Genomic DNA, 14,113 nt, shown 5'->3' with positions numbered 1-14,113 from the left:
TCTAGACTATTTCCCAGTCCCTTCACCTCTAGTATATTCTAGCCTTGTTTCTATCCTGTTATCCCCAGAAAACCTCAATCAAATGTGATCGCAAAATGAAGACATGTTCGGACATGGAAGGGCTCCAAGTTATCTTTCTACACACTTTTTCTAAGGAATTTATAAGACAGAGAAAGACATGGAATCCAATAAATAATGGATATAATCCAAGAGAGTAACTAAGGAAGACCCAGGATGGCAGATTTACAGGAGGCCTGCACAGTTACTAGTCACTGGTACAGCAGGAAGAAGATGTGATTAAAATACATAGGGAAAGAAAAAAAAAGGTGGCAATTAAAACCTCCAGAAAAATCAACAACAAGAAAGAGTCTTAGTAACAACTGGAATAACACTTCACGTGATTTTAAGAATAACAGAGTAAGGAAGATTTATTTGAGCCTGATGTTTGGAGCTCTAACTGGTGGCCTAAGTAAGAGTCATGACATTAGACCTGTATAGAGAAGGAAATGTAATTCTAGCACACAAGTTTGCCTAGTACTGAACAATATTTACATAGTCATAATAATGTAATTTTTAAAAGGGTAGGCAACGACAGAGTAACTAAAAATTAACAGTTAAAACAAGGGTTGCCTCTGAAAGATGGAACAGAGGTAAGGATGCACAGGATACAAGATTTTATGATCATCAGCTCTTTCTAGGCCTGTGCTGTCCAGAACGGTAGCCACCAGCCATGTGTGGCTCCAGAGTACCTGCAATATAGCTAGTCCTAATTGAGATTTGCCGTCTTCTGAACTGTGAAGACTCTGTATTTTTTAAAAAAGAATGTAAAATAGCTCATTAATCATTTTTAACTTTGTTTACATGTAGAAATATTTTGGATATTGGGTTCAATAACATCTATTATTAAATGGCTTTTAGAAAATTTAAAATTATATATGTGACTCAGCGTATAGTACAACACTGTAAAGTAAACCATTTGATATATGTATACACATGACTGATGATCATTATATTACTAACAATATTATAAACTAAAAAATTCTCTCTGAATTGCTACAAAATCTTAATTAACAAGATCCAAATCAATGTCCATAGTAGTGCTGTAATAACTGGAAGGTCTAGGACAAATTTAGTGCTGAGACTGTGGCACAAAAACATGTACCTTACATCTTAGCCTAGAACTGCACCTGAGGAATTTCCTTAGTGGGAAGTGGGTTCTGGTCTCTTAAAAAAAAATCCCACTGTTTATAAAATACTGCTTTAAAAAATTATGAAAAACCTACATCAAAGCAGAGGGAATAATACAGTGAATTTCCTATTTCAAGCTTCAGTAATGAAAACATTTTGCCAAGTCTTGTTTTGATATCCTCTGCCACTTTATTTTCCTGGAGTATTTTAAGAGTATATCCCAGACACCATATTATTTAACCAATATAAGAACTTTCTACAAAGAAGAACTTTTATAAAGAAGAACTTTCTATAACTATTTGGTAACCTGATAGTTCATACATATGTCTTTTCTATATGAATATATAAATTTTCACAGTCACAAGCAAGTGCCCTACTAACCAGCAATGATGACCAATAAGGGATTTTTGCATCATTTTGAACTCATGATTTCTAAAAATTATATGTCTAAATCTACTGCAAAGAGTCTTTCTGATGCTAAATTGCCCCAACACACTTTGAATGATCAGCTTAATCATCTGTATACACCTCATGCCCATGAACACATCATTCACATGCCTACATGTGTGATACTCAAGAGGTATCAATGAACTTAAAACAGAATTTTTTTGCAACATGATGGAGAAGTTTCATAATCTGGCCTCTGCCTCTATGTTCAACAACAGTTTGGCTCTCTCCCTCTTGCATACCATGCCTTAGCCACTAACAGTTCAGTTCCTCAAACATGCCACATCTGTTATTTTCTTAGAGCATCCTGCCTTCTTCCCAACCTCTGACTGAAACCAATCCCTATATGGCTGGTTCCTTCCCATGCTTCAGTTCTCTGTTTCTTTTCTTTTTTTTTTTTTTGAGACGGAGTCTCGCTCTGTCGCCCAGGCTGGAGTGCAGTGGCCGGATCTCAGCTCACTGCAAGCTCTGCCTCCCGGGTTTGCGCCATTCTCCTGCCTCAGCCTCCCGAGTAGCTGGGACTACAGGCGCCCGCCACCTCGCCCGGCTAGTTTTTTTGTATTTTTAGTAGAGACGGGGTTTCACCATGTTAGCCAGGATGGTCTCGATCTCCTGACCTTGTGATCCGCCCGTCTCGGCCTCCCAAAGTGCTGGGATTACAGGCTTGAGCCACCGCGCCCGGCCAGTTCTCTGTTTCAAAGCATCTCTCCTGACAACTGATATTGTTTCTCTATCATTTTCTATTACTTCATCATTTTTTCATTTCTTATTTTCTTTCTCTCTTTGTTTTTTTTGAGATGGAGTTACGCTCTTGTTGCCCAGACTGGAGTGCAATGGTGCGATCTTGGCTCACTGCAACCTCCGCCTCTTGGGTTCAAGCAATTCTCCTACCTCAGCCTCCCGAGTAGCTGTGATTACAGGTGTGCGCCACCATGCCCGGCTAATTTTTTGTATTTTTAGTAGAGACGGGGTTTCACCACGTTAGCCAGGATGGTCTTGATCTCCTGACCTCATGATCTGCCCGCCTCGGCCTCCCAAAGTACTGAGATTATAGGCATGAGCTACTGTACCTGGCCTTTTCATTCCTTTAAATAGAAAAAAGCTTACTTTTTAAATTGTCCCTCTACTGCAGAGAATTACAGAATTCCAACGGAGGCAAGAACCATGTCAGTTTTATTCACCCAGCAACATATACCACAGAGTGAGATTTCAAATCTTTACTGAATAAATGTAGAATAATGGAGATGCAAAGGGCAAAGAATACCAATTCCAAACACCATAGTTTCAAGGGAATTCCTCTACAGTTGATATGAGAAAACATATTCAGGTAGAGTCTACCATTAAACCTTTTGAAATAATAAAAGAGAAACACCAGTACCATGATATCCTTCTGTGGGATGACTTTACTAACATTTAATCTAAAAGGGACAGTTTTCTTACTATGAAGTTAGGGTGGAAATGGCTGTGTTGGTCTTTTGGTGATCGAAATGGCATCTGATTCTCCAAAGCAAAAATTATAAGCAATTTTAAAATAAGCGATTTACAAATGGTTTTGCATATTCTATACTAAGTTATTGATCCTATGAAAGAGAATGCAGTGAGCCAAACAATAGACAAGCAATTTGACTCTTAACAATGATTTTTAACATAATATAAAAATTATTAACATTTCTATATAACTAGCACAAGTTATTTAGAAGACTGAGTATCCTAAGAGAATATAATGCTTAAGTTTTATCTTCATTATTACTTTTTTTTTTAAATTTAAAATATTCTGGCTCAAGGGAAGAATTAGACATGAACGCATACTGTTTTTAAAGTATGATGACCCAGTCAGGCGCAGTGGCTCACACCTGTAGTCCCAGCACTTTGGGAGGCCAAGGCAGGCAGGTCAGGAGTTTGAGACTAGCCTGGCCAACACAGTGAAACCCTATCTCTACAAAAAAAAATACAAAAAATTAGCCGAGCATGGTGGTGCATGCCTATAATGCCAGCTGCTCGGGAGGCTGAGGCACAAGGATCCCTTGAGCGTGGGAGGTGGAGGTTGCAGTGAACCAAGATTGTGCCACTGTACTCTAGCCTGGGTGACAGAGCAAGACTTCATCTCAAAAAAAAAAAGTTATCGTGAGACCCAAGAACTTTAGTAAACTAACCAAACATAATTCTCAGGTCAAACTCACCTATTTTGTCTTGTAGCTTCTCGTCTCATTCTTTTAGGAGGAATTGGACAATCTGTCATCTCAACCTTTGGTGAATGACGCAATGAGTCATTACACTTACGTATGGGAGTCATACCTGTGAAGATGGAAAATGTAGAAAGTTAACCTTACAATAAAAACAATGGAATTATTATATGAGAGAAATGCAAACATGAATATGTCATAATTTATAGAAAATGAATTAAGAAAGAATACTGAGAATGCCTGTTACTACTTCTGGTGAAAGAAGAGTTTATAACCATTTATCAGATAGGACTTGGAGGTTAAGAGTTTTTGTTAAGTTCTGAATCATCTGCATTCTTTTTTCTTACAGTTGGATTCTCATCAAAAATATTTATCTCCCTATAAAGGAAGTAGAAGTTAACAAAAAGTAAAGACTTACCTAGTTTCTCCTCTATTAGTTTGAGATTTTTCTCATGTTCATCAAGTTCTTGCTTTTTCTTCTTCATATCCGGAGTGCGAAGGTACTCTAATTGACTGTTAAGATCCTTATTCACACTGTCTACTTTGCACACAGCAGAACGATACTGCTGAAGAAGATCTGTAAAGAAACCAAATGCATTTGACTAAATTACTGATATCAAACCAAACTCACGTTTTAGGGGAAAAAATGAGCAACACTGGGATTTGTGTTATGGTAACATGGGATCTACTTTTAAAGCCACAAAACATTCAATATAAACAAATGAAATAAAAAAAGCATAGTTAAGATCCCAGCACAAACTTGTTAACTTTAACTTTCTTTCTTTGACTTAAGTTTACTTCTGTCAGGGAAGAGTTCTCTATATAAAAAGTGCTCTGTTTTTACTGGATCACTCTCTCAAGCCAATGTTTATATCTTGTCCGATATTCAGTATTCAATATAATTCCATGTGGATAAATTTGGCAGGGGGAAGGCAAATATATTAAATATTGTATTGTTAGAAAATCACTACTTCCCAAATGAAAACTGATGAGGTTACAGGGGGTTTCTAATAAAAAGATGTGTAAGTGTAACTGACAGTGAGCATGCTGTGGTTCAAACTTGGCAGCACTGCAACTCATTAATTCTTATTTTTTGTACTGTAAAAAAGGAAAATCATTGCTTCCAAAAAGCATGGCTATTATTTTTAAACACAGAATTTTTAGGCCGGGCGTGGTGGCTCACGTCTGTAATTCCAGCACTTTGTGAGGCTGAGGCGGGTGGATCATGAGGTCAGGAGATCAAGACCATCCCTGTCTAACACAGTGAAACCCCGTCTCTACTAATAATACAAAAACAAAATTAGCCGGGCGTGGTGGCGGGTGTCTATAGTCCCAGCTACTCAGGAGGCTGAGGCAGGAGAATGGCGTGAACCCGGGAGATGGAGCTTGCAGTGAGCCGAGATCGTGCCACTGCACTCCAGCATGGGTGACAGAGTGAGACTCTGTCAAAAAAAAACATAGAATTTTTTAAAAACACACTCAGAAAAACACTTCACTTTCAAAAAACTTAACTTACTTTGTCTAAAAATGTATTACATTATTCAAATTAATGACCTGGGAAAATGTCCACCATAGAAAAGTATATAGAAAAGGACTATAAAACCAAATTGTTAGAATAATCCAACTTATTTTAAACTAATATACTCCCACATGTATAGACAAAAGGCTGGAATGTGATACAATAAACTATTAACAATGTTTAATCTGTAGGTTTGGGAATTATGAGTTCTTTTAAAAATTCATGATGCTTGCCTGTATGTTCCAATTTTTTTCCACAATGATCAAGTGTTCTTTTTGCCATAAATTTTGAAATTCCAAAAAAGTATTATATTATTCAGGTTTGAGATTATTGCCTGTCTCCATGATTTACTAGACACTAAGTATTAAATAGTGACTATACTCTACGCTAAGGGTTAGTAAACTACCACTCATGGGCCAAGAATGGTTTATTTCAGTTTTTTGTTTGTTTTTTAAGACAAGGTCTCACTCTGTCACCCAGGATGGAGTACAGTGACACAATCACTGCTCACTGCAGCCTCATCTTTGCAGGTTCAGGTGATTCTCCCATCTTAGCCTCCTGAATAGCTTGGACTACAGGCAAATTGGCCACCACACCTACCTAATTTTTGTAGAGACGGGGTTTCACTATGCTGTTCGACCTTTGGGAGGCCAAGGTGGGTGGACTGCTTGAGCCCAGGTTGGTCTTGAAATCCCGGGCTCAGGCGATCTGACCATCTTGGGCTCCTGAAGTGCTGGGATTACAGAAGTGAACCACTGGCCCATCCAGTTTAAAATGGTTAGATTTTAAATAGTTATATAAATATCTTCATAACATCATCCTTGATTTTGCCACTTGGTTTGCAAAACTTGAAACATTTAGCATCTGGGTAAGACTCTAGTCACACATCAAGATGATCAACATCCATGGGAATGGACATATAAACATTCAAACACTTAACAAACATATATAAGTGGTTTATAAATAAAACTGTGGAAGAAATTATTTAAGAGTACAGAGTACATTAGGTGTAACATAAGATATTCTATACTTTAAGGGTCAAGAGTAGTGTTTTTCAAAAGAAACCTACCCAATATTCTAGAAATCCACACTTAGAATGAGTGGCCAAATTACATGTACACATCTGTGTGTGCTTGTGAATATATTAATATTTAAATACAAATTCTATATGTGAAATTGAGTGATGATAAGACCCTTACGTTCCTTATGCTTTATGATTTATTGAGAACTTTATTCTGGTCTGACAGCACTTCTAATTCCACATTAAAACAATGTTTTCTTTTCTTTTTTTTTTTTTGAGACGGAGTCTCGCTCTCTCACCCAGGCTGGAGTGCAGTGGCACGATCTTGGCTCAATGCAAGCTCCACCTCCCAGGTTCACGCCCTTCTCCTGCCTCAGCCTCCCGGGTAGCTGGGACTACAGGCACCCGCCACCACGCCCGGCTAATTTTTTTGTATTTTCAGTAGAGACAGGGTTTCACTGTGTTAGCCAGGATGGTCTCGATCTCCTGACCTCGTGATCCACCCGCCCCAGCCTCCCAAACTGCTGGGATTACAGGCATGAACCACCAGGCCTGGCGTCAAGCAATGTTTTCTACATACATAAAATAATACTTATTTTTGTATGAAAATGAGTCACAATATTAAGATAGGCCATTTCAACGTGTCCAGGAGAATGACTATGTAAAGCTACTAGAAACAACACAAAAGGATTGAAAGTATATCTGAAAGGCTGTTATCAGGTAAGTGTGTTAAGGACTGCCCAAACATGAGTTAATAGAAGGCTGAAGCAACTTTCTCACCACTGAAGGATTTATGCAGTTAGATGCATAGACTTTCCTAAATACTATTTAGTGCTCTTCAAACTTTGTGCTCCATATAATTCTAAGAAACTTATTGGCAAAAAAACTGATAAGCACTTATGCCTGGGAAAAACTACAAGAAAAAATACACCAGAACCTCTGCTTTGATGTGCTTCAAATAACCCACCCAGGAAGAGGAGGATAGAGGCAAGCTGTGACAGGGTGGGTGTAAATGAAACAAGACTGGCTATGTTTTAATAATCAAAGCTAGGTGACAGGTCCATGATAGATCATACTGCTCTATTCCCATAACAAAACAAAACACCCTTTCCCTGAAAGCCAGAGTGCGTAACTAATCTTCGTCACTATTCATAAAAATATTAAGAATGGCTTTATTTAAAAAACCATAATAATTGACCGTAATATTGACAGCTTAGTATTATAATAAATCAAGTATGAAAACAATAAAGTGTAAGTAATGTCTAACCTGGTCAGACATATAATATTTTAAAGTATATGAATATAATAAAAATGTTAATACTTTTGATGATGTCATGATTACAAACTATGTATTACAGCAGTCCCTCCTTTTCCTCATGGGACATGTTCCAACACCCCCAGTGGATGTCCGAAACTCCCAATGGATACTACTGAACTCTGTCTGTGTAGTCATGTGTTGCTTAATGATGGGGATGTGCTCTGAGCAATATTTCATTAGGTTATTTCGTCATTGAGTGAACACAACAGAGTGTACTTACACAAACCTACATGGTATAGAGAGTCTACAATGCTCCTAGGGTATATGGTATGGCCCATTGCTCCGAGACTACAAACCTGTACAGCATGTGACAGTACTAAATACTGTAGGTAACTGTAACACAATGGTAAGCATTTGTGTATCTAAACATAGAAAAGGTAATCAACTCCATTATAATCTTATGGGACCACTGTCTTACATACAGTCTGTCTCTGACAGCCCTAGGCAGCCCATGAAAGTTGCGGTTTTTTTTTTAAGCAAATTTTATTTGTAAAGAAATATTTTTAACTCTATGAGCTCTTTTTGTACTTTATTGGTAAAGTTTAAAGGAGTAAATAACGGGAAATATTTGGGAATATAGTAGCTCTCAGTAAGTACAGTTTCAGATTTTACAATTCAATAAATATTTTGGAAATAGTTTACTATTATAAAATTAAACTAAGAGTTCTGACTACTGTTTCATCTTCAGGGTGTTTCTTTCCAGCCTTGGGTGGTCTTCTCACATACATGCACTAATTAGTACTCAGCTGGATACTGAAGGGAGACCTACTGCATTTCCAGAGCTCGCTCGCTCTCTCAAAGGCAGCTCTTGCCTTCCCAGTAACCTGTCTGTGAACTATAGTTGCCTTGACCTTCCTGGACTCCCAGCCTGTTCTTCTGAACTTTGAGACTACTGAGCTTCTTCCTAACTTTGAGACTACTGAGCTTCTTCCTGGGTTCCCCCTTTCTGTTTTACACAGTCTGGAAAATCTCTCCAGGCAGTAAGCTGAAGCAACCATAGAGCTACTTCAATTGATTTATATTTCTCAGGAACCACCATTCTTCATTGCTTGACATCCAAAGTCTTGAAAACTGTTCTTTCACATAGTTTGCTCAGTGCTTTGTTTTTTTGAGACAGAGCCTCACTCTGCCATCCAGGTTGGAATGCAGTAGCACAATCACAGCTCACAGCAAGCTCAGCCTCCCAAAGAAATGGGACTAAAAGAGCGAGCTACCAGGCCCAGCTAATTATTTTATTTTCTGTAAAGATGAGGTGTCAATATATTGCCCAGGCTGGTCTCAAGCGATCCACCCATCTTGGCCTCCCAAAGTGCTGGGATTACAGGCGTGAGCCACTGTGCCTGGCCTCAGTGGTTTTTTTCTTTGGTTTGTTTCATGTAAGTTATTCCATCTTGGTGAGAAGCAGAGGTCTATGTTCTTAGGTATTCATTCATGTTTATTTTTCTCTGTATTTAAGGATCAAACATGTTTGGCTGCAGAAACACCTTTTAAAACTTATTTTTGTTGTTCTTGTATATGACTTTTTTCCTTTCCCATTGTATCTTCTAACTGCTTACTGTAATATTATATGAATGCTATTATTTTGTATGCTAATTTTATAACTTTCTCCCTTAATAAATTCTTTTAATTTTTATCTTTGATTACCTTGGATTTTATAGGTATACTGTTAATCTACAAATAGTTAGCATTTTTTTCCTTTCCAATTCTCATGACTTTGTTTTTCATTTTTAAAACTGATATATGATAGATGTAAACATTTTCAGGGCACATGTGATATTCCGATACTTTATATAATGTGTCAAGATAAACTAAGGATAATTGGGATATCCCTCATCTTAATATTTTTTCTTCGTGCTAGGGACATTTGAATTATTTTCTTCTACCTATACTGTGGTATTTTGTTTTTTGAGATGGAATCTCACTCTGTCGCCCAGGCAGGAGTGCAGTGGTGTGACTTGGCTTACTATAACCTCTGACTCCTGGGTTCCAAGCAATTCTCTTGTCTCAGCCTCCCAAGTAATTGGGATTACAGGTATGTGCCACTACGCCCAGCTAATTTTTTGTGTTTTTAGTACAGAGGGGGTTTCACCATTTTGTCCAGGCTGGTCTTGAATTCCTGACCTCAGGTGATCCACCCACCTCAGCCTCCCAGAGTGCTGGGATTACAGGCGTGAGACACCGTGTCTGGCCTGTAGTGTGTTCTGTCCTATACATACCAGCCTATGATAAATTTTAATTTATAAATTAGGCACAGCAGAGATTAACAATAAAACAGAATAAAAATATAGATAATAAAGTTATATGAACGTGGTGTTTCCCTCTCTCTTAAAAGTATCTTATTGTACTGCACTCACCTATTTTGGACTGTCATTCACTTCGGGTAACTGAATTTATAGAAAGCAAAACTGCAGGGGAGGGGGGACTTATGCAATTACTTATTGATTATAAGATGCATTTCTTCTTTTGAGTTATTATTAACAACTCTTTCTCTCTTCTGTCTACATTCTGGCTTCTACAGTGTGCTTAGTTATTTCCTTTGCATTTTAAAAGTAGTTCTATTTCCAAGCTCTCTACAGAAAACTTGAAATAATACAGATGCTCCTCAACTTACGATGAAGTTATGTCCCAATAAACCCATCATAACTTGAAAATATTGTAAAAGTTGAGAGTGCATTTTCAACTTATGATATTCTCAACTTATTAAGAGTTTATCCAGACACAGCCCATTGTAAGTGGAGAAGCACACTGAATGTGTACTGGTTTCACACCCTTGTGAGGTTGAAAAACGTAAGTTGAAACATCCTAAGTTGGTATAGGAAACAAGAAATGGTGGGGAAAAAACCAGAAGGTCTACTCTCTCACTTTTTTCTTTTCATTCCACAGGTTTACAGGTTTAATTTTTAACATGTGTGATATTTGTATTTTTATTCACCTTCCACTTAACCTTGACATAGACATTCTCCAGGTTACAAATTCAATTAAAGAATTTAACATTTCTATGTTTTACTTGAAAAACAAGGCTGTAGCCAGGCAGAGTGGCTTACATCTGTAATTCCTAGCACTCTGGGAGGCCAAGGCAGGCAGACTGCCTGGGCCCAGGAGTTTGAGACCAGCTGGGCAACATGGCAAAACCCCATGTCTACAAAAAAATAATAATAATACAAAAAAATTAGCCAATGTGGTGGCACAAGCCTGTAGTCCCAGCTATTCAAAAGGCTAAGGTGGGAGGATCACCTGATCCCGGTAAGATGGAAGGCTATGGTGAGCCATGAGTATGCCACTGCACTCCAGCCTGGGCAACAAAGTGAGACCCTTTCTCAAAAAACAAATGAAAAACAAAGCTGTGATACTCATCTGAATAAAACAATACCTTGTCTGTATTTAGGATTGTTTGTTTAGGCATGTTTCCTAGAAAATCAATTATACATTAGAAGAATATGAATTCGGCCGGGGGAGGTGGCTCACATTGTAATCCTAGCACTTTGGGAGGTTGAGGTGGGCCGATCACTTGAGGTCAGGAGTTCGAGACCAGCCCGGCAAACATAGTGAAACCCCATCTCTACAAAAATATAAAAATTAGCTGGGTGTGGAGGTGTGCACCTGTAATTCCAGCTACTCGGGAGGCTGAAGCACAAGAATCACTTGAATCTGGGAGGTGGAGGTAGCAATTAGATCAAGCCACTGCACTCCAGCTTGGGCAACAGAGTGAGACTCTGTCTCAAAAAATAAAATACAATAAAATAAAAAACATGAATATTAAAACCAATAAGTAAAACTTTCTGATTATAAAAGTGACACAATGCTCACTGAGGCAAGTCTGGAAAAATATATAGAAAGGGATAATGGAGAAAATTATCTCAATTATATAACCCAGAATTAAAAGTATTTTTCTTTCTACTTTCTTCAGTGTGCTAACAAATACACACACTATTCTAAACATGAGAAAGTTATCTATCCTTTTTGAACCTCAACTTCTTCATCTATAAGATGAAGATAACAGCAGTAAACAAGATCATTCATGTGACAACCTTAACAGGGTGTCTGCAATATAATAATATTTTATAATATGTAAATATCCAGTAATTTTTTTTCTTCTTATGCTCTGATTTGCTCTTATCTCATACTAATCATGCAAGACAATGTATAGGCAAATTATTTAGAAGACAAATAGTTTGCTTATAACTGTGCTAGTAGTGGACAATTTTTATGGTGATGACCTTCCTCAAAATTGCTTTTGCTCTGAGAATGATTCCATGATACCCAGGGAAGGGTCTCCAAAGCTGTTTGCTTTATTTGATCCTTACTAAGTCTGGCTGACCTGGAAGGCGGTGGGCATTTCTCTCTCCTAGTAGTGGTGGGAGTTAAGTTATATTAAAACTCCAGGGTGAAGGTATCTGGAGCTCAAGGATGCTGACTGTCCCAGAGTCATCTTTGACTTCGTCTTAGCTGTTCCCATCTCCTGTAAATCTATGATTTCTTCCAGTTTCCTTCTAATAGATTCCTGTTTGGCTTAAAGTAGTCACGCATGGCTGCTATTGCTTACTTTATATACATTAGTACTTTATATACATTAGTAACCTTAAATGGTCTCCTTTGATTTGAGTTCTTATCAATGAATCATTAGTCTATATGTGGGAGTGTATCTTTGAATATATTTGTCAAGAAAGATAAGCAAATATTAAATATGACATCTGTGTATTTTTTAAGTTCCATAGGTAGTTCTTTCTGGTTTTGGGAACTACTGCCATAAAATGCTTAGGTATAGAGTCAAGGCCTTTTACATTAATTCATTGACCTTGATTAAAATGTTTTCTCTGATTTCTTACCAGTTTCTTTAGATATTCACTCATTGTACAGACTGTATGTGTTCACTGATGTCGTAAACAGAAGTATGACTCCTCTTACTACCACCTTTCTCAACTACTAATTTAAAAACTGAGGCCGAACTGATAGCCCCAAATGGAAATTACCTGCTATGGTTTGTGTGTCTCCACCAAAGCTCATGTTAAAATTTGACCCCTGGTATGGTGGTGTTGGGAAGTGAGGCCTAATGTTGGGGTCATGAAGGCAGATCCCTCATGAATAGATTAGTGCCATCCCTAGGGAGTGAGTGAATTCTTGCTCTGTTCCTAAAAGCTGGTTGTTAAGAGCCTGGCACCTTCCCTCCCCTCCCCTTTTGCTTCCTTTCTTAAGATGTTATCTTTTTCTTAAGATGTTATCTTTGCACATGCCAGCTCCTCTTCATCTACTGTGATTGGAAGCCGTCTGACACCCTCACCAGATGCAGATGCCCAATCTTGAACTTTTCAGCCAGAAGAACTGAATGCCAAATTAAGTATCTCTTTCTTTATAAATCACCCAGCTTCAGGTATTCCTTTATAGCAACACAAAACAGACTTAAGACACTGCTCAAATTCCTCAACAGTAGAATAAATTGTACATTTCATTCACACAATGAAATATTCTCCTGCAATGAAAATGAACTGCATGCATAGTGTTGAATGAACAAAACCAGACATATAAAAAAGTATGCACTGCAAAATACCAAGTATATAAAGTACTAAAATGGGCAAAATTAATCTATGCTACTTTGTAAGTCAAGAAAGGTGTTATCCTTTGAGTATGGAGTGGTGGGTAGGAAGTGGAGGAGCCAAAAAGAAATCTTCTACAGTACTGGTGTTTCTTTATCTTTTTTTTTTTTAATACAGAGTTTTGCTCTTGTCACCCAGACTGGAGTGCAATGGCACAATCTCTGCTCACTGCAACCTCTGCCTCCCAGGCTCGAGTGACGCTCCTGCCTCAGCTTCATGAGTAGCTGGGACAACAGGCACCTGCCACCATGGCCAGCTAATTTTTGTATTTTTAGTAAACATGGGGTTTTACCATGTTGGCCAGGCTAGTCTTGAACTCCTGACCTCAGGTGATCTGCCTGCCTTGGCCTCCCAAAGTGCTGGGATTCCAGGTGTGAGCCACCACGCCCAGTCTGATGTTCTATTTTTTAATACAAGTGCAGTGTTCATGTTGTGAAGATCCATCAAGCTGAATGTTCACGAAATATGCACATTTTTCTGTGTATTTTACTTCAGGAGTTCAAACCCCATCTCTACTAAAGAGACAAAAATTAGCCAGGTGTGGTGCCACATGTCTGTAATCCCAGCAACTGGGTGGCTGAGGCACAAGCACTGCTTGATCCCAGGAGGCCGTGGTTGCAGTAAGCTGAGATTGTGCCACTGCACTCCAGCTTAGGTGACAGAGTGAGACTCTATGTCAAGAAAAATAAGAAAAAAGTAAATAAAAGTAAACAAAACGTTGCAAATACATACAATGAAATATATATTATTCAGCCTTTGTACAAAGGAAGGACATTCTAATACTTATTACATACAACATGGACAGACCTTGAGGACATTATGCTAAGTGAAACTAGCCAGTCACAA

General features: G+C 38.1%; 1 protein-coding gene across 2 annotated transcripts in view; it reads right to left on the bottom strand.

Annotated features, from left to right (window-relative positions):
• The window catches only part of SMCHD1 (structural maintenance of chromosomes flexible hinge domain containing 1), a 150,783-nt gene that overhangs the window by 4,843 nt on the left and 131,827 nt on the right, over window positions 1-14,113 (bottom strand). For both annotated transcript variants that reach the window (XM_005587086.5, XM_045377732.3), the window contains 2 exons: window positions 4,237-4,395; window positions 3,816-3,930 (listed from right to left, as the gene is read on the bottom strand). In XM_005587086.5, coding sequence (XP_005587143.2) covers window positions 3,816-3,930; window positions 4,237-4,395 — 274 coding nt within the window. The remainder of the gene's footprint in view (window positions 1-3,815; window positions 3,931-4,236; window positions 4,396-14,113) is intronic.

This window comes from Macaca fascicularis, chromosome 18, assembly GCF_037993035.2.
Source record: "Macaca fascicularis isolate 582-1 chromosome 18, T2T-MFA8v1.1".
NCBI lineage: Eukaryota > Metazoa > Chordata > Mammalia > Primates > Cercopithecidae > Macaca > Macaca fascicularis.
Note: the sequence above shows the minus strand (reverse complement) of the source record. Positions and strands in the feature narration are given on the sequence as shown.